Source organism: Sarcophilus harrisii, chromosome 5 (genome assembly GCF_902635505.1).
Source record: "Sarcophilus harrisii chromosome 5, mSarHar1.11, whole genome shotgun sequence".
NCBI lineage: Eukaryota > Metazoa > Chordata > Mammalia > Dasyuromorphia > Dasyuridae > Sarcophilus > Sarcophilus harrisii.
This window is the reverse complement of record NC_045430.1, coordinates 263573484-263593490: the sequence shown is the minus strand read 5'-3', so window position 1 is coordinate 263593490 and position 20007 is coordinate 263573484. Positions and strand designations below refer to the sequence as shown.

General features: G+C 37.9%; 1 protein-coding gene across 6 annotated transcripts in view; it reads left to right on the top strand.

The window, feature by feature from the left end:
* NEK10 (NIMA related kinase 10) overlaps positions 1-20007 on the top strand; it is a 214979-nt gene that overhangs the window by 173281 nt on the left and 21691 nt on the right. For all 6 annotated transcript variants that reach the window (XM_031940381.1, XM_031940385.1, XM_031940380.1 and 3 more), the window contains one exon: positions 9406-9506. In XM_031940381.1, coding sequence (XP_031796241.1) covers positions 9406-9506 — 101 coding nt within the window. The remainder of the gene's footprint in view (positions 1-9405; positions 9507-20007) is intronic.

Here is a 20007-nt window from a genome sequence, read left to right as displayed (position 1 = left end):
CATTCCCAGCCCTCAAGGAGCTTCCAGTCGAATGGATGATAATAGCATTTATGTGGCACCTATTCTGTGCCAGGCACTGTGCTAAGTACCATACAGATAGCCCATCTGATCCTCCCAATGGCCCTTGGAGGGAGATGCTGTTATATTTTAAAAATCAATCTAATTATTTTTAATACCCATTGCTTTATGAATCATGTTGGGAGAAAGAATCAGAGCAAAAGGGAAAAACCATGGGGGAGAGGGGAAAAAAACAGAAAAAAAGAAGTGAATATAGCATGTGTTGATTTACATTCAGTCTCCTCAGTTCTCTTTCTGGATGCAGATGGCATTTTCCATCCAAAGTCTATTGGAATTGCCTTGGATCACAGAACTGCTGAGAACCAAGCCTTTCATAGTTGATCATCGCACATTCTTGCTGTTACTGTGTACAATGTATTCCTGACTCATTTGCTCGTTTGGTTCAGCATCAGTTCATGTCTTTCCAGGACTTTTTAAAATCAGCTTGTTGGTCATTTTTATTAAATAATATTCCATTACCATCATATACGATAACTTGTTCAGTCATTCCCCAATTGATTGGTCTGTACTCATTTTCTGATTCTTTGTTTCCACAAAAGAGCTGCCACAAACATTTTGGCACATGTGGGTCCTTTCCCCTTTTTTATGATTCCCTTGGTTTACAGACTCAGTAATGGCATTCCTGGGTCAAAGGGTATGCACAGTTTTATAGCCTTTTGGGCATAGTTCCAGATTGCTCTCCAAAATGTTGGGATCATTTCACAACTCCACCAACAGAGTCCTTTTCCTGTCATTTTAGCCAATCTGAGAGGTATGCAGTAGTACCTCAGAACTGTTTTAATTTGCATTTCTCTAATCAGTGATTTAGAGCATTTTTTTCATATGACTATAGGTAGCTTTAATTTATCATCCGGAAATTATCTCCTTTGACCATTTATCAACTGGGGAATGAGTTTTATTCTTATAAATTTGACAAAGTTTTTTTTTAGAAATGAGATCTTTATCAGAAATACTGGCTGTAAAGATTTTTTTCTTAGCATTATACTTCCATTTTAATTTTGTTAATGTTGGTTTTGTTTATGTGAAATCTTTTTAATTTAATGTAATCAATTGTTTGTTCATATTGTTCCCTAGTTCCTTTTTGGTTATAAATTCTCACCTTGTTCAAAGATCTGATAGGTAAAGCATCCTTTGTTCTCCTAATTTGTTTTTAGTATATTTATTATCTTTTATGTCCAAATCATGTATCCATTTTGATCTTATTTTGGTATAAGGTGTGAGTGTAGGTCTATGCCAAGTTTCTGACATTATTTTCCACTTTTCCCAACAATTTTTGTCAGATAGTGAGTTTTTATTTGAGAAGCTGGAATTTGGGGGTTTATCTATAAACTATAGATCACTATAGGCCTTGATTATCAAGTCCTATTCTATTCCATTGATCCACTACTCTATTTCTTAGCCAGTACCAAATGGTTTTGATGATTGCTGCTTTATAATATAGTTTTATGTTTGGTACTGCTAAGCCATCATCCTTTATATTTTTTTCATTAATTTCCTTGATATTCTTGATCTTTTGTTCTTCTAGATGAATTTTGTTATTTTTTCTAGATCAGTAAAATAATGTTTTGGCAGTTTGATTGGATTGGCACTGAACAAGTTGACCAATTTAGGCAGAATAGTCATTTTTTATTATATTAGCTTGGCTTAGCCATGAATAATAGATATTTTTCCAATTGTTTAAACCTGACTTTATTTGTGTGAGAAGTGTTTTGTAATTGTGTTCATATAGTTCTTGGGTTTGTCTTGGCAGATAAACTACATAATTGTCTACATAATTTAAAATGGAATTTCTCTTTCTATCTCTTGCTGATGGGATTTGTCAGTAATATATAGAGATGAAGATGATTTGTGTGGGCTTATTTTATATCCAGAACTTTGCTAAAACTGAATTGTTTCAAGTAGGTTTTTGGATGATTTTCTAGGATTCTCTAAATATATCATCATATCGTATGCAAAGAGTGATAATTTTATTTGGAGGTGCTGTTAGTAATCCCCATTTGACAGTTGAGGGACCTGAGGCAGAAGCTGGGATAACATAGGTAACAGCCAACAAGTGGCTGGAGCTTAATTAAATATAGTCCTTCTGACTCCAGGCCCAGCACTCTGTCTGCTACAGTCAGACCATGGTCTCCTACATAGAAGGCCCAGAAACTCCCCTTGTGGTGAGAGGAGGACTTTTCCAAGTCATTTGTTATCTCTCCTTGGTAATAGAATTGCTCATTCTGACTGCTTGCTCTAATTGCCTTAAGTTGAAATAGGACTTGCCTGTCATTAGAACATGCTGAGAAAATCCCCAAGGTTCATTTTGTGAACTTGCTTCTCACAAAAGTTGAACCTTTTACTGTCCTGGAAAGGCAGACAATAATTATGCATATGGAATTATCAGCCCCAAAATTAGGGGTTTACTTTCTTATTCTGCCTTAAAATTAAGTTTTAAATTAACAGATATTTATTAAATATCTGTTCTATGCAAAGCCCCATATCAGAAGAAGCATAGGATCCAGAGCCAAAATGGTTCCTGGCTTCAGGGCACTGCCATGTTTCCTCCCAACCTTTGGAGTTTTTTTCCCTCCAGGAATTCTCTTTCAAGAGTAATTTATACAAGGGCACTTCATAGTATCCTTCTTTGCTCATATTTGTATGATGGAAGAGTCTGGAGTGGAAGAATTGGTCCTGAATCTTTAAGAGGATTGATTCCATTCTAATATTAAAAATAACAAATAAGATTCAAGTACTTTGAGTAAGTGCCTTAGTACCTCACTGGGGATTGCCCATTTTACTTGTTTATTTCCTAATGGGGCAATTAGGAAGAAAGCCAATCTTTCCCCCACATTATGAGAGTGAAGGTGAATCAGACTGATACTTACATCTGTTATAATGCATAACCAGAGCTTCCTGACTGTATGGATAAGGCCAAGGATGCTCTTTTGTCACTAGGATAGGTCCTCAAGATCAAGATAAATCCCAGGAAATCCATTCTGAGCCTCTAGTTCTCGTTTCACAAAGTCTGAAAGAGAAAGAGGTTAAGAAAAGTGGGAAAAAGACATTTTCTAGAAGTCATTCTTCCAGATTAAAGTCACTATTCAAGCACCATTTTTAAAAGTGGACAAAAGATCCGCTTGTTTGATCACCTCAAAGAGAAAGGAGTGTGCTTGAATGAAACTTCTGGCTTGTGAAATAAGATTTTTTCAATCGGTATCTATTGAATCCAATTTGCTTTCCATCCCTACAGCAGGGTAGAAATTTCTCCCCATCTGTTGATATGGGGTGACATCACCTTTACAGTGATTTTCTGTGTCAGAGAAGATGACTCTGCAGGTGAGTGAGCAGTGGATCATTCCACCTGTCACCAGTGGTCAGAAAGCTTGTTCTCATAGAGGAGACTCGATCAAGGAGAGTCTTAAGGGGATGGGGACATCCCATCAGCAAGAGATAGAAAGAGAAATTCCATTTTAAATTATGTAGACAAAATAAAGTACTTGTTAGTTTATCTGCCAAGACAAACCCAAGAACTATACGAACACAATTACAAAACACTTCTCACACAAATAAAGTCAGGTTTAAACAATTGGAAAAATATCTATTATTCATGGCTAAGCCAAGCTAATATAATAAAAAATGACTATTCTGCCTAAATTGGTCAACTTGTTCAGTGCCAATCCAATCAAACTGCCAAAACATTATTTTACTGATCTAGAAAAAATAACAAAATTCATCTAGAAGAACAAAAGATCAAGAATATCAAGGAAATTAATGAAAAAAATATAAAGGATGATGGCTTAGCAGTACCAAACATAAAACTATATTATAAAGCAGCAATCATCAAAATCAATAAGGGCATTATACAATGCCCTTGTATAAATTACCCTTGAAAGAGAATTCCTGGAGGGAAAAAAAAACTCCAAAGATTGGAGGGAAACATGGCAGTGCCCTGAAGCCAGGAACCATTTTGGCTCTGGATCCTATGCTTCTTCTGATATGGGGCTTTGCATAGAACAGATATTTAATAAATATCTGTTAATTTAAAACTTAATTTTAAGGCAGAATAAGAAAGTAATGAATGCTAGCCATTCGTTAGCATGCCAGATACACTGAGTTTAACTTTCAGAGATGGATGGAAAGTTTAGGACCAGAATTTCACAGGTACACTATTTTTGTAAGAACAAATGGACTTTAATCTTTCATATTTAGATGAATCTGGATTAGGTTTTTGAATAAGGACTTGGGTTAGATACTTTGAAGCCTCAGTTTCCTTATCTGTAAAATGAAGGGGTTAGATTACATGATCTCTGAGGTTTCTTTTAATTGGGAGTCTATGATTTGATTGTCAAATCACCATTTAATGAAAAAAAGCTAATATTTTTACAGTACTTTAACTTTTGTAAAAGCATTTTTACAATTTTTTTTCATCTTAACACCCCTGAATGGTAGATTCATTTTACAGATGAAGAAGCTGAAGTGGCCAAAAATTAAATTATTTTTCTAGGCTTAGGCAGCTTATAGTTGACTGAGGCTGGATTTGAACTCAGGCCTAGTGCTCTGATCTATTGCATCACTTAGCTATCTAGTTTCTTCGTCTGTTAAAGGAGAAGATAAGATGAGGTGGCCTTGGAGGCCCCTTTTAGCTCCAGTATTACATTTTCTTAATTCTCTTACTGGTTTAAATGCAGCTTTCTATTCATACAAGAAGGAACATCACCTGTTCATAGGATGGAAAAGATTACTTCTACCAGTTGTCCTCTGTATTGCCCCCATCCCAATTGACTTGTAAAATTCCTGGTTTCCCAGGAAGCAGGGTTTGGTAGGATGGCAGACACTGACTGACCTGTCTTCTTATATAGACCATATTTGGATACCTGTAGAGATGAGTGGCAAATCATGTAACCCTGTTTGCCTTAGTTTCCTTGTTTGTAAAATGAGCTCGAAAAGAAATGGCAAACCACTCCAGTATCTTTGCCAAGAAAACCCCAAACAGGGCCATGAAATCATGACTGAGATGACTGAACAACAACAGACAAGTAGAACATAGTCTATTATTCTAATGATTATTTAAATTGAAATTTTAGTTCTTATGACAGGGCTTCCAGTTTCAAAAGATTAGACATGTGGAACAAATCAATTCCCAAAGTATCAATGGCTAATAACTAATTCAGTAATTAAAATAAGGTCTATAAAGTTTGGGAATTGCCTGGCAGGATATTTTAATATGCTGTAGAGCTGGAAAACAAAATAATTTTGAAAAAGTGTAAATTCAGCAAATTGTTCAAGTAATACAGTAGTATGGGTACTTTCTAGATGATTGGATTATGTATTTTCTGCAAGTTTGTAATCAATTTAATCACTTAAAAGTAGCATGGTAAAGGATAATGATTTTTCCCCCTCAAAGAAAATTTAGCTTCACGTTTTCTAAAAGAAAGGCTAGTTTGAAAATCTAACTTAATCACTTTTTTAAAAAAATTCAGTTTTTTTATGAAATGAAACCGTATATGGTTTCATTATTGTTTAAAAAGAAACTCAGAAGCTCTGAATTTTTTATTCAGAATGTAAGTGAAAAATCCAGAATATTACTTTTTGTTTTTAAAGATTTGAGACTACAGTGTACAGTGCATGGTACATAGTAGATGCTTAATCTGTGTTTGATGGTTTACACGTTGATCGACTGACTTCTAAATGAAAACTACATGCATCAGGAAGTTTTTATAGTGACAGTGAAAAGACTACACATCACAAATAACCACACTTGGCCAAATCAAAGTTTGAAATATGATCATCTACTTGAGTTCTATTCTTTTAGGAGGAAATTATTTTAATAAAAAATATTCTCATAATCAGATACTCAGGGTAAATGTTGTAGTCCTCAAAAACTGATAAGAAAGCCTAATATTTTTGAAAGTCTTGAAGATTTATTGAGGGTGAAATGCTTAAAATCTTGATAAAGGAAGATTGCTGAGTTTATCTATCCTCAGTATTCAGCCATTGGTTTAATTCCTTTAAACACTAAGGAATAAAAATAGAGAACCATATGATTTTTTATCTTCATTTATCTTTTTAAAGAAAAAAATCAATAGAAAAAAAAACACCCTTCTCCTTACCCTGGGATTGTTGGAGAAAAAAAAATCAAATTGGAACTGGAATAGGGAATGTATAGTTCAAGCAGGGCCTGGAGTCAGGAAGACTCATCTTCTTGAGTCTGACTCTAAAGACACTCACTAGCTCTGTGACCCTGAACAAGTCACTTCACCCTGCCTCAGTTCCCTCATCTGTAAAATGATCTGGAGAAGGAAATGACAGATCATTTTACTGCAAATAGGGTTATGAAAGTCAGACACGATTTTCATATCAGATTTCTCCAGCGAATGAATCAATCCATGAGCAGTAGGCATTTTTATTGGATGCTGAGGATGCAGTGACAAAAATGAACTATTTCTCAAGTATTGCATTTCTCTTGTCCCCTCCTTATATCTCTCATTCCAATCTCTCTATACCTCTGCAAATCCTGAGTCACCCTGGTGGTGAGTAACTCTGGGATGAGACTTTAACATCATAGATTTTAAGGTAGATTGAATTTTAGGGGCTCTCTAGTCCAACCTTCACTCCCTCCAGCCCATTTTACAGATGAGAAACTGAAGACACTCAGTGTATCATGTGGCATTTGTAAACCTGTAATGAGCAGGAATCTAGATTGCTGACAAGAGAGCTTTCTTTAAAAAAAAATTCCCATTAAAAATTGTCTCATGTCTAAAAATGGAGGTCTGTCTTTAGCTTAGCTTTGTCTGTTTTTATATTTAGAGCCATCTGATAGATAGATACTGCTTGTGGTTGGCTGGTGTCTCATGCTCTAAATTGTATCATGATTTCCCTGCTGATCCATTTTCAGAGTTAAATAGTCATTGGGAAAATCCAGCTCCTTCCCTATGGTAGGCACGCTAATTGTACAGATATATAAAGACAATATTATAACAATGTTGTCTCAGATTTGGGCCTCAAAAAGTACCCAGGAAATGTTCCTAATGAAGCATCCATGATGCCACGCTCTGTTTGGCTGCTCTGGTTTTGAAGATGGGTCTGGATAAAAGTTCAGTAATCAGGCAGTAGAAGTGATGATGGAAAGAAGGGCTGGTTTAGGCCTGGGAGAGAAGTGCTTTCTTTCTTATTGCAGTAGATCTCCCCCACACAGACACACACACACACACACACACACACACACACACACACACACGCACACACACACAGACACATACACACACACACGGTAGTTTACTACATCTACTGTCACAGTCCAAGAGGTGACACGGAAAGGGAAGATGGTACTGGGGCCTCTGGGACTCTGGAATACTCCTGGAAGTTATTTAAAGCAGGAAGCTGCCTGTACTCTTACTATAGGGTATTTTCCACTGAGATTTTATAACTGAACCCATGAAAAATGTTTGAAAGCATGGAATGCTGCACTTCGGTATTTCTGTACACTCATTTACAGAGATGAGGAGTCATTAGATATGGAACATTGCATATATTGTTTGATTTTTTTGGTTGCAGTGGTATTGATTATTCTTTTTTTGCACAGTTTTCCTCTTTTAAAACAAATTCTTAGATGGAAAGGCTCTCTAGAAGGGGAAAAATACAGGCAGCTAATAACAAAAGATATCAGCAAAATTTATTTAACAAATAAAAGAGAGTCAAAAAGTATACCATTCCAGACTATTTTCCAGCTTTTATAAACTCAAAAAATTGGTTTACATGCTTTTAATGTAATTTTTCAAGTGAAAAGACGCAAGTTCTTTGTGAAAACACTTCCCCCCAGAAGCTAGTTTGTGTTATGTATTGTTAAAACTCTTAAAAAGAGAAAAGTCTTAAAAAAATTTCATTCATCTAAGGTCCTGTCAAGAAAGCCAAGAAATGAGGGTTTCAGGGAGGGTGTGGATCAGTCAGCCTTCATTAGGTGCCTATTAAATGCATTGGTAAGGAAATGTACTAAGTATGAACCATCTGCCTGGCAATGGTGGGACTATGAAGGTGACCGTTAAGTGACCACAGAAAAAGTGTGCAAGACCTTGACATAAATGGCCATCATACAAATTAGGATGGGATTGGACACGTAGCTGCGCTCGGACAAGGGACTGAGGGATATGGGGAGGAAGGGATTGCTCTCGGCAGTCATGGCAGGGTGGAGAATGGATGTGCTGTTGTGTCTCTGGGCTTCATAAATGACCATAGAGAGAGGAAAGCAAGAGACTGATGGAGAGTCCAGAGCAATGGAAAGGGGATATTAGTGGCCACAGGATTAATGGGGTCCGAGGTGGGGATTGATGAGGTAATGGGAGCAATCTGCTGACATTTTAATACTAGTGTTCTATCTCTAACCCAAGGATTTGAAGTGAATTAAGGAGAAATTCCTACCAGATCCTTGGGAGAAAACCAAGGTGAAAAAAAGTATCTGTAACTGAAAATATAAAGATTGTATTTAATTGTACTTAGGTGTGCATTTCTTTAAAAGCGATCTGTAACAAGATCCCTTGTCCTATTTAGTGTTACTATCTAACAGTTTTAATAATAAGTTATATTTTTAATTTTTTAAAGGGCTATGAGTAGAAAGTCACTTCAGCCTCAAAGCAGATAAGGCATTGAACCATGGAGTCAGGAACACCTGCGTTCAAATGCTTCCTGAAACACTTGCTAGTGGTGTGACCTTTGGCAAGTTATTCAGTCTCTCCATGACTTTCTTCATCTTAAAAATAAGAGGATTGGACATGATGGCCTTCTAAGGTCCTCTAGGATCCTCTGATATGTATCTAAAGCTTGGTATTCATGATAGTAGGACACTAATTATAGGCAAAGATACTGCAAAGGAACTAAACTGTCTTTTTCTCTAATGGTAGATTTAAAACAAAACTGTCTTTTAACCTTCTACTCCCCCTATCCAAATTCTTTGCCTTCCTCTCCCCCCCATAAAAAAGAAAATCAAGTGTTTGTAACAGTTATTCATAGTCTAAACTAATTCCTACTTTGGCTGTGTCTCATTCTGCATATTGTATTGGGGAGATTTTGGACCTCAGTTTTCTTCTGACAGGTAGCTGTCAGGCCAATAGAAATAAAGGAGTCACATGTTCAGTAGTCCCAACTGATGAAACCTTGTAGCTTTTATGAAGGACTTGCCTTTTTGCTAGGGAATTGAGAATGGATGCTATTTTCTCCATCGAATATTATGCATCCTTTGCAAAATTAAACACAGCAAAGTCCCACCTCTTAATTACAACAGCCTTCACTAATATTTACTTTGGAAAGCACAGAATGGAAATCTTATTCTAATTGTAGCATTGTCTTCTCCAGCTTCTGCAGGGATTGCTGTGTCCCAGAGAAAAGTACGGCAGATCAGTGATCCCATTCAGCAAATCTTAATTCAACTGCATAAGATTATCTACATCACCCAGGTAGGTGCCCGTTTCTTGCTTATCCTTCCTTGTTCCTGCCCTTTCATCTCTCATTTGCTGATGGCTCTGCTGCTTAAGTAGAATTCTCCCATGATTTTTGCCTTTCTCATTCTCTGCCTCAGCATGGTGGGGCCCAGTCTCTGGCTCTCCCAGGTGAGAGAGCAGGTAGAGTAACTAAGTCTCAGGGAGACTGGGCCCTACAGTTCTTTAATTGTAAGTTAGTGAATATTGTTGATGGCAAAGAGACATAAGGATCATGTATTTCAATGAGTAGTTACTCAGATTGTCCGATGTGAGGCTGGCAGAGAGGATTGGGTTCCCAGAAAGGCAGGCCTGGAAGCAAAAGGAAGGAGAGAGAGAGGTGTCTCAACAGCCTCATCCGGAAGCTGCTGTCCGGACTCTAGGGCTACCTAGGAATAAGGTTGACAGTAATTCATAAAATGTTAGATTGGTAAAAAATAATGCTTACATACAAGGATGTACTGAAGTTGGGCAGCCCTTGCTGGTTCTCGAGAGCTGATGATTGTATTTTCAGTGTGATTATTGATACCCTGGAAACAGGTAAATGTTACTTACAATTATGGGCTTGATTTCTTGTTCGTTGATTGTCTGCACTTAGAGAGCAGTGGAAAAAACTTATACAAGGCAGGAGAAATTAAGGAGCACGTCATGCCTCTTTTGCTTTTCTTTTTCAAAAAGCTGGTTGTTAGATATTTGTCAGCATACCTAGTATATTGTTTAAACCATGGGAAAATGTGTGTTGGGTTTGTAATAATACAAATAATAATTTGTAATAAGAAGCCAGCTCTGACATTTAGTAGCTATATGAACTTAGGCAGATCACTCAACTGCTTTGAAATCTCATTTGCTCAGTTATAAAAACATATAAACACATATAATAATTCACACAGGGTAAACCACCCAAAGCAGGAATTTGTTAACTTTTGTATGCAAGAATCATTTAGCAGTTAACCAGTGAGCTCTTTTTAAGATTTTTTTTAAATTACAAAGTAAAAGATTTAGAATCACAAAAGGAAACCAATTATCTGGCAATCCATCGAAATATTTTTTTAAAAAAGTTCATGGGTGCCAAATTATTATTCTGATCTAAATCTTCATGCCCTATTGATCTTTGTGTCCCCAAGGTAAAGTAAAAATCCTGACAGTGAATAAAAGTTTTCTAATAAAATATGATTTATTATTATTACCCTAATTTTTATAAAAGGCTGTCCCAAAAGTCTTGCTATAGTTTTTAGGGCCACCCCATATTAGTGTTATTCTTATTAAAGAATGTTGGTGGGTGAAATGGAAGTTGGTTATTTAAGTCATAAGAAAAACTTGCTGTCAAATTATTTGAATGTCTAGTCAGCAAGTTTTTTTAAAGAGTTAAGTGTTTGGGGGTCCAAAAATAGATAAAAACAGTCACTTGTGATGGATAATAATCATGTATGTTAGTAATAAAAGTGACCTTTCATGGGTGCTATTATGCTTATTTTATAATAGAAGAAACTGAGGTACAGAAAAGCTAAATACTTATCCAGGATCTGTGTTGGAGACAGGATTTGAACTCACATTTCATCTTGTAAATTTAGAGATGGAAAGGACTTTAGGTGACATTTTACAGATGAGGAAACTGAGGCCCAGAGAGGATTATTTGCTCAGAGTGGCACAACTAGTAATTTTTTAAGGAAGTATTTTTTTGATAATAGCTTTTTATTTTTAAAATATATGTAAAGAAAATCTTCAGCATTCATCCTTGCAAAACCCTGTATTCCAAATTTTTCTTCCTCCTTTCCCCTGGACAGCAAGCAATCCAATAGAGAGGTTAAATATGTTCTACATTTATCATGCCGTTCAGGAAAAATCAAATCAAAAAGGAAGAAAGTGAGAAAGAACAAAAAGCAAGCAAACAACAAAAAAAGTCAAATTCTTCTGTTGTGAACCACACTCAGTCCCCACAGGCCTGTCTCTAGGTGCAGATGGCTCTCTCCTTTACAAGTCCATTAGAATTGGCCTGAATCACCACCTTGTTGAAAAGAGTCTCGTCCATCACAGTTGATCCTCACATAATCTTGCTGTTGCCATGTACAATGATCTCCTGGTTCTGCTCGCTTCACTTAGCATCAGTTCCTCTAAGTCTCTCCAGGGTTCTTTGAAATCATTTTAAGGAAGTACTTGAACACAGCTCTCTCTACAACCTGCCTTTCTCTTGATTCTGAGCCCAGCATTCTCTGTACTACATACATCATGTTCCCTCTTCAAGTATTCCTTATCGTTGGATTCTGGACAATTAAGTAATCTTGTGGCTTTTAAAAAAATAGGAACCGTGGCAAATTTTATAAATCTTCTTCAAGACTGAGGCTTCCTCCTGTAAAATGTAAGTTCCATGAGAACAGGGGCTGTTTCATTTTGCATCATTTTCCTTGGATAATATTAGGTACATAATAGGTCTTACCTTTGCAGTGGCTATTCCATGAACAAAACACCCCTTCTCTGATTCCGGGCCTGTCGTCCCCCAGGTCTAGAACATCCCCACCCCTTGACCTACTGACTTTCCTGGTTCCTTTCAAGTCTCAACAAAAACCCCACTGTTGCCCCAATTAAACTCTTTTCTTGGAACTATTTCTTCTCTGTCAACTATCTCCACATATCCTCGCTTTGTATAATTTCTTTGCATGTTGTCTCTCTGTTAGACTATAAGCTCCTGGAGGGAGCTTCTTTTGATTCTTTTCATTTCCCCAGCACTCAGCACAGTACCTAGTACACAGTAGGCATTTAATACATGTTTACTAATTGACTGCAAAGCATATTGGCTCAGATGAGTGGATGTCAATTCCCTGTCTCCCAGTTCCTGGATAATGTGTCTGGGCTTGGTGACCGCTTCCCATCAGGCCTTGTGGCTGTGCAGAAATGCTGCTTTCCCTCTCTCTGAATGCCTCTAGAGATAGGAAGGGCAGGATGCCAAATAGCTCCTCCAATGCAGGTGGCCAGTTGCTTTCAAACAAAAAGGCCTATTTTACCGGAGGCTCCAAACAAATCAGTCTGTTCCTCCCAAACCCTAAAGCACCACATATATTTTGAAGTGCTTATCACCTTCTTTTGCCTCTGCTGCTATTTGTCTTGCAACTAGACTATAAATTCCCTGAATAATGTATTAATAATGATAGCTAAAATTTTAAGATTGGCAAAGCACTTCTTGTGTGTTATCTCATGGGGTCATATGGGATAATCTTTGTCAAGTACTTATTAGCACAGTGCCTGTCATCTGTAGGTGCTTAATAAATGCTTATTCCATTTTCATTTATCTGAAAGCCTCACTTCATAATTCTTTCCCCTAGAAAAACAGACAAACAAAGCATTCCTATGCTGCCTTTGATCCATATCCAAGCATTATTTTCCATTTCAAAAGGATTTCCATTAAATAGATAGTGAATTCTAGTTTAAAAATAAGCTTTTACTTTATCTTAATAGAATTAACCTTAATAGCTACTTGAGCTCCTGATGATTATGTAGAGTAAAAATATGTTTTAAAATTCATATATAGTTTCTTTATGCCTGACATGCTAATTTATATACAGTGAAGAATTTTTATTATGGAGCTATTAGTTCTCTTTATCTGCTTTCCAAGTATTGCTAAGGTAAAAGTAAAACTCTTATAAATACTTTCTTTTGGGCTCTTAAGCCGCCATGGGTTAACAAATGATTCCTCACACCCTGGCAAGATGTTCTAACTTTTTTGATTAAAAATATATTTGCAGAATAATTCAAAGTTTATAGCATTGTACATGGGAGGAAGTGTTATCTCTCTTGGGGACTTTAACCTCTGGTGCTAAACAAAGTAGAGGCTTTTAAAGTAAGGCGGTGAAACCAGATCTAAAATTACAGCTCTGTATCAGCTGCAGTTTTAATTGCCCAGATCAGAACTAAGAGTCATCTGTCTTTGATAATATTACATCTGTTACCCCTGTGGCTACAAAGCAAAATGGCCAAAGTCACATGTCTTTTTCTGGAAGTATTTCCAAGTCCCAACTCTGGAATACTCAAGCTGGGGCCATTACTCAAAGTTGCAGGTACAGAGAGCGATTGACAACTGGCAGATGAAACATAGAAGGGAGATTTCTGGCTTTTGGCTGCTGGGGCCTTTTCGATGCAGTTTCCGTGGAAACAAGTTGGTTGGCTCTGAGAAAATAATGTAAAAGCAACTATTTTAAAAGGCAGGATGTTAACATCCTTACCTTGTCTTCATTGATTTGACATCTATTTTCGTTGAAACTAAAATGACAATCTCAGACCAGCAAGCAAAGAGTAGAGTTTGTTGATAATTTCACTTGCTGGAAACCAGAACCTGTGTTTGAGCTAAGAAAATGTCTGTTATGAATGGTTTCTTCATTTGTGCAGCCCCCCATCCTGGGTGGCTGCTTAGGAACGAACCATTCGGTCAGTGCAGATATCTTGTTTTAAAACAGGGGTGCCAGGGAGTTTTATTTTAATAGGCATTCTTAAAACAACGATACTTTGCATCTAAAACTGACCAACTGCCTAGAAAAAAGCTGCAGGCCGAGAGCAAGTCAGGCAAAGCTCATTTGTATGAGTACTGTTTTTCCAAGCAGGGGAATAAAATATAAACACACACACACACACACACACACACACACACACACACACACACACACATAAAAAAAAAGACCCAACAAAATACCAGCAGAAGGAATACAATGTCTTCCATCCCTCATATACTATGATTATAGAGCTCACTGGATGGCCAGACTCAAAGACTAGTTGCTTAAGGATACAGTAGTTAGAATTTTCCAGGGAGTGCCTTGGGGATCTGGGCTTGGTCCTGTAATGTTTTATACTTTTATTTTAGACTTGGAATTAGCAAATGAAACAAGGCCAGGAGGGAGAACTAACACGATGATAACATAAGTGAAGTCCAAAATGATTCTGACGGGCTAGTCTGGGCTAAGTCTGAGAAGGTATTAATATATTGAATTTGGGTACAAAAAGTCAACTTCCTGACTCTAAGGGGGGAAAGGCAGCTAAGGAGCAGTTGTTCTGCAGAAAGATCTGGGGATGTTGATGGATTCAGTCTGGCTTCAGGGTGACAGGACATTCTTGGGCTGAGAGATGGGGCTTCTGTCCACTTCCTGCAGTGCTACAGTGTCCGTCCTCATCGGTCCTGGGAACCATGGTTCAAAGCCGGATGGGATCAGGACGACGGGTGTAAAGGGCCCTGAGTCCGCATCATATGAGAAATGGGCATGCTAAGCCTGGGGAAGAGAGAACTTGGAGCAGCCTGATATCTACTCAGTTATTTGAAGGGCTGTCATTTGGAAAGGGGATTGGAATTGCTCTGACTGGTCCCAGAAGGCAGAACTAGGAGATAAATATAGGATTGGTGAGAGGGGGAATATTCCTCGTGATTTTGAGGTGTCCCAAAGTGGGTAGTGTGCTGGCCCTGCAGTCAGGAAGACTTCTCTTCTGAGTTTAGTCTGGACCCTGTGTGACCCTGGGTAAGGCACTTACTCCTGCCTGCCTCAGTTTCCTCATTTGTCAAATGAGCTGGAAAAAGCAATGACAAAATCATTCGAGTGTCTTTGGCAAGTAAACCCCAAAGGGGTCAGAAGAGTCTGAAAAGTGCTTAAATTAAAAAACAAACAAACAAACTTAAATCTAAAATAAAATGGCTGCTTTGAGGTTGATACTTATTGGGAGCATTCTCCTGGATCTACTTTCATGAATGTGTTGAACTAGATGGCTGCTGAGGTCTACTTTCAGATTCTGAGATCCGATGACAATTATACCAGAGACCCTCCTTCCACTAATGGGACATTCTTAACTTTGACTTGTTTTTCTAATAACAGGGAGTTAGCTTTGCTCCATCTACACCCATTCACCCAGTTCTCTTGCGTGCATTTGCAAAGCTGCCAAGAGTCAAAAATGTTAGCATGTGGTGTAAATCGTACAAGTTGGACTCATTCTTAAAGTTCTATATAAGAATGAGTTATTTTATGTATAAAACAAGTCTTATAATTATTTAAATTATAGCCCGAGTTCTTAATTAGTGAATAATGTAAAAACTTAGAAAACTTAAATATGGGGTATTGCCCATGTTGACGGACCAGCTGGGTAATGCAATGGACAGCAGAATTTTAAATCAGGGAGACCTGAGTTTGAATTTTATTTCAGATCCTTAATAGTTGTGTGGCCTTAATCTTTGTCACCATTAATTTCTTCCTTTATAGGTGGTGGGTGATAATAGCACCTGCTTCTGAGGGCTATTGTAAGGATAAGTTTTGTAAACCTTAAAGTGTTATATAAATGCTAACTTTCATCATTAATCTAATAAAACTCTTCTAATGTTGCCCTTTGTATAAATCTTGATTGGACTGCAAAGATTGTTTATATAAAAAAGTTATTTTCAGTCTGTTATAAGTAATAAGTACAGATTTAAGTTAATCTGAAGTTTCCCATTATAATTATATTCAAGAGTTCCAAGCTAATTTGAATTTATCACCTGATGACAAGCCAAGATTGGAAACATTCCCTCTGGAAGGAGTCGTAATGAGAAGATGATTCCCAAGTAATACATTCCTGAATTATGAGTGTTCAGGATATATAAAATGGCTGATTGTACATTGTACATTGTCTCCCTCCTTATATGGAGACCACCCTAGGTAATTACCCAACTTGTTCAGGGTTGATGACAAATCTGTTTTTTGGTGTAAGAAACTATCTAGCAGACTTTGGAGAGATTAATATAACTATGTGGGCCAGACTCTTCCCTACCACCTTCTTTCTTCCCCCTCAAGGGAGGCATGTTTATACCTTTGCTTCAGTTTCATTAATCACAGCTCAATTAGTTCAATTTAACATTTACCTTGTGCTTAAAATGTATGACACAGACTCTTATCTCAACTAGTTTATAGTCTTAATTCAAACAAAAACAAACAGAACCAATCAAAGGAAAACCTGAGACCAAGCAATAGGAAGCAAGAGAAAGTGAGATTAGTACAGTGTAATTCAAACAAAAACTAATGTGCAAAACAACAAAAACCCAAGACCAAGCAATAAAAAGCAAGAGAGTGAGATTAGTACAGTGTAATTCAAAAAAAAAAATGTGCAAAACAACAAAAAACCCAAAACCAAGCAATGAAAAGCATTAGAGTGAGAACAGTACAGTGCAATTCAAACAAAAACAAATGTGCAAAACAACAGAAACCCAAGACCAAGCAATAAAAAGCAAGAGTGAGATTAGTACAGTGTAATTCAAACAAAAACAAATGTGCAAAACAACAAAAACCCAAGACCAAGCAATAAAAAGCAAGAGAGTGAGAACAGTACAGTGTAATTCAAACAAAAACAAATGTGCAAAACAACAAAAAACCCAAGATGAAGCAATAAAAAGCAAGAGTGAGATTAGTACAGTGTAATTCAAGCAAAAACAAATGTGCAAAACAACAAAAACCCAAGGCCAAGCAATAAAAAACAAGAGAGAGTGAGATTAGTACAGTGCAATTCAAACAAAAACAAATGTGGAAAAGAGAACCAAAAACACCCAGAACCAAGCAATGAAAAGCAAGAGAGTGAGATTAGTACAGTGTAATTCAAATAAAAACAAATGTGCAAAACAACAAAAAACCAAGACCTATCAATAAAAAGCAAGAGAAAGTGAGATTAGTACACAATCCAGGCAAAATGCTGAGAAATTTGGGCACGTTGTTGATCTCCAAAGTCATAATTTATATTAATTTGGTGGGAAAAGGAAGGTCACCATAAGTATCTTGGATAGAGTATTGACCTGGTCATAAAAGTCCATTTGAAGATTACTCACAAATGTGGAAGATGACTGGGGGAGGTGGTAGATGAGAAGTCAGAAAACTATTTAGAAAGCAATTTCTTGAGAATTCATTGAGCCTTTATTGAACAAAAGAATAAAGGGAAGTTCCAACTCTCCAGAGACTATCCTTGCAGTTCTATAGGTATAGAACTCTACTCTCTCTAATAGCAAGGTCTTACCCTCATAAAGTTGCTTAGAAACTAACAGAGCTGTATTTTTAAAGACTTTCTGAACACTATAGCAATCATTGTCCTCAGGATGCCATGAGTCTCTTTTGCCTCGGGCCATAAAGCCTATTCCCACTTTTTGAAATGAAGACATAGGGGGTTGGAATTGATTAATGGCCAGTGCTGATGATATTATCACTTTTCCTTCTCCTCCTCCTCCTCCTCCTACTCCCCCGGCCCATGAAGGTGAAGTTGAGGGAGGAGGGTCAGGAATTGGAAAATTCCCCAAAGCGCATGCTCCATGTTAGGCCAAATTAAAGTCCACATGAAAAGAACTAAACCTCTTCTCAATGGCAGGGTGGTCAATAAATTCCTTAAGACAGTGTTACACAAGATAAACCGACAGAATGCTAAGGATAATTTCTCCAACTGATGTCCATGTGGCTTGTTCATTTAAAGGAGAGGAATCAGTCACTGGACTGAACTCTTTGTGTTCTAGCTATTGGACCCTAGCTGAACACTTAGTGGATGCAAAGCATTCTGCTAAGTACTGGGGGAGCAAATAGAAAGGAAGACAATTCCTGCTTTTGTGAAGCTCGCATTTATGGGGGGAGATGACACATGGAAGGTTTTAGCCTAAGTCAGATGGAAGAACCCCATGGTCCTTAGACTTGATGACTCATATTTGATGTCATTTCAATGAGTAAAATCCTTTTCCTCCCAGGTGTTGAGCCATTTGAAAGTTCCAAGGACAACTTGTAATCTATTATATTCCATATACTGGGCAAGGTGCTAGGTACATAAAAATAACAATATTCTGGTTCCTGCCCTTGTGGAATTTATACAGAGAAAACAAAATGTACGAAGAAAATAAGTAAAATATTTAGTGTCTTAAGGTTTGCAAAACACTTTAACAAACATACATGGTCTCACAACAACCCTATGAAACAGATGCTCTTACTATCCTAAATTTATACCTAAAGAAATTGAGGCTGAAAAGTCATTTGCCCACAGTCACACAGATGGTAAGTGTCTGAGGTTGGTGTTCTCTCCGCTCTCTGACCCCAAGCCCAGTGCTCCATTTCTGCACTTTCCCTAGGGAGGGATCAGGATGGGCCTTGGGTATGAGGTGGGGCTGAGACTGAACTTTGAAGGAATCTCAAGGATTGTGGAGGGAGGAGAATCCCTGGCAGAGGCGTGTGGATGGGTTTCTTGTGGGGGAGCAGAAGACATCAAATGTGGTGGGTTGGGGAATGGCCTGGGAAGGGCTCCTGGGGCCAGACTGTGAAGCATTTCCCCTTCTGAGGAGAGGGCTTTGCTACTCCTTCTTCATAAAGGGAAGGAAGAATGGAGGGGCAGCCAGGCAATGCGGTGGAGGCTCGGCATCAGACTCGGTGTCCCAAGGTCAGATCTGGCCCACGTGCTTTGTACCTGGTCACCCTACCCGCCTTGTCCGTCAGCGAGCCAGAGAAGGAAATGCTCCGTTACATCTGCAGGACAAAAAGTGGGACCAAAAGCAGGAGGCTGTTGGAGAAAGCGGCTTGTGAGGAGACAGGCCATGGGAATTAAGAGAGGAAGGTAAAAGTGGGTCAGAAGATAAAGCCCAGGAGAGCATCAGCTCCAGCTGTCAGGAGAAGGAGGGAGCTCACAGTGTCCATTCGTTGTAGTAGCTGGCGACAGGGTGATGATACAGGGTGCTATTGCCTCGGAAACATTTGTCTGCTGTCTTCCTCATGGAATTGTGAACTCTGACCTTAGTCCATTGCCTGGCATATACTAGGCATTTAGTAAATGTTTGTAGACTGATTGATGTTACTGTGGCTGTCAATTAATAAATGTTTATAGATTAATTGATATCGTGGATGTCACTTGAAAATTGGCCAGAATATTTTCCTCAACAATGAGTAGGACAAGAGCAATGTTTCAGTCACAGGGTGGGAACAGAAGCCGGCTTGTAATGAGTTGGAGAAGTAACTGGAGGCAATAAGTGTGTTTTGCTTTTTGTAGGAGCAATATAAACTTAATTGGCACTGACGGGGGTAGGAGAAAGGGTGCAGTGGCAGGGTCTGGGATTTCTCTTTATTTTTATTGTATTTTTGGTTCAGGGAAGAACCTGCATTGATCTGAGAAGCCTTGTTTTAGTCATGTTGCCATTTCATTAATTTCCTATTGTTAGCTTTCAGGTCTTTTTTTTTTTTTTTTTTTTTTTGATGGGGCTATGACTCTAAATAGCTTTTCTGTAGTTCTCATATAGGAACTTTGAGCTGAGTTCTTTACAGAAAATCGAGATCATCGGATGGGGGCTCTCCAGGCCCCTTATTTAGCAGCTCCACATATCCCTATTTGTCTATACTAGGTACATTAACTAGCTATCCTCTCTTCCTGTTCTGATGGAGGGGTGGGTGGCCCTCCTCCTTTGTCAGTTCAGAGGCATCTTCCTGTAGTGGTTGGAACCAGTTTTAAAGACGTCAGTTCAAATTCTGGTTTCTGCTAG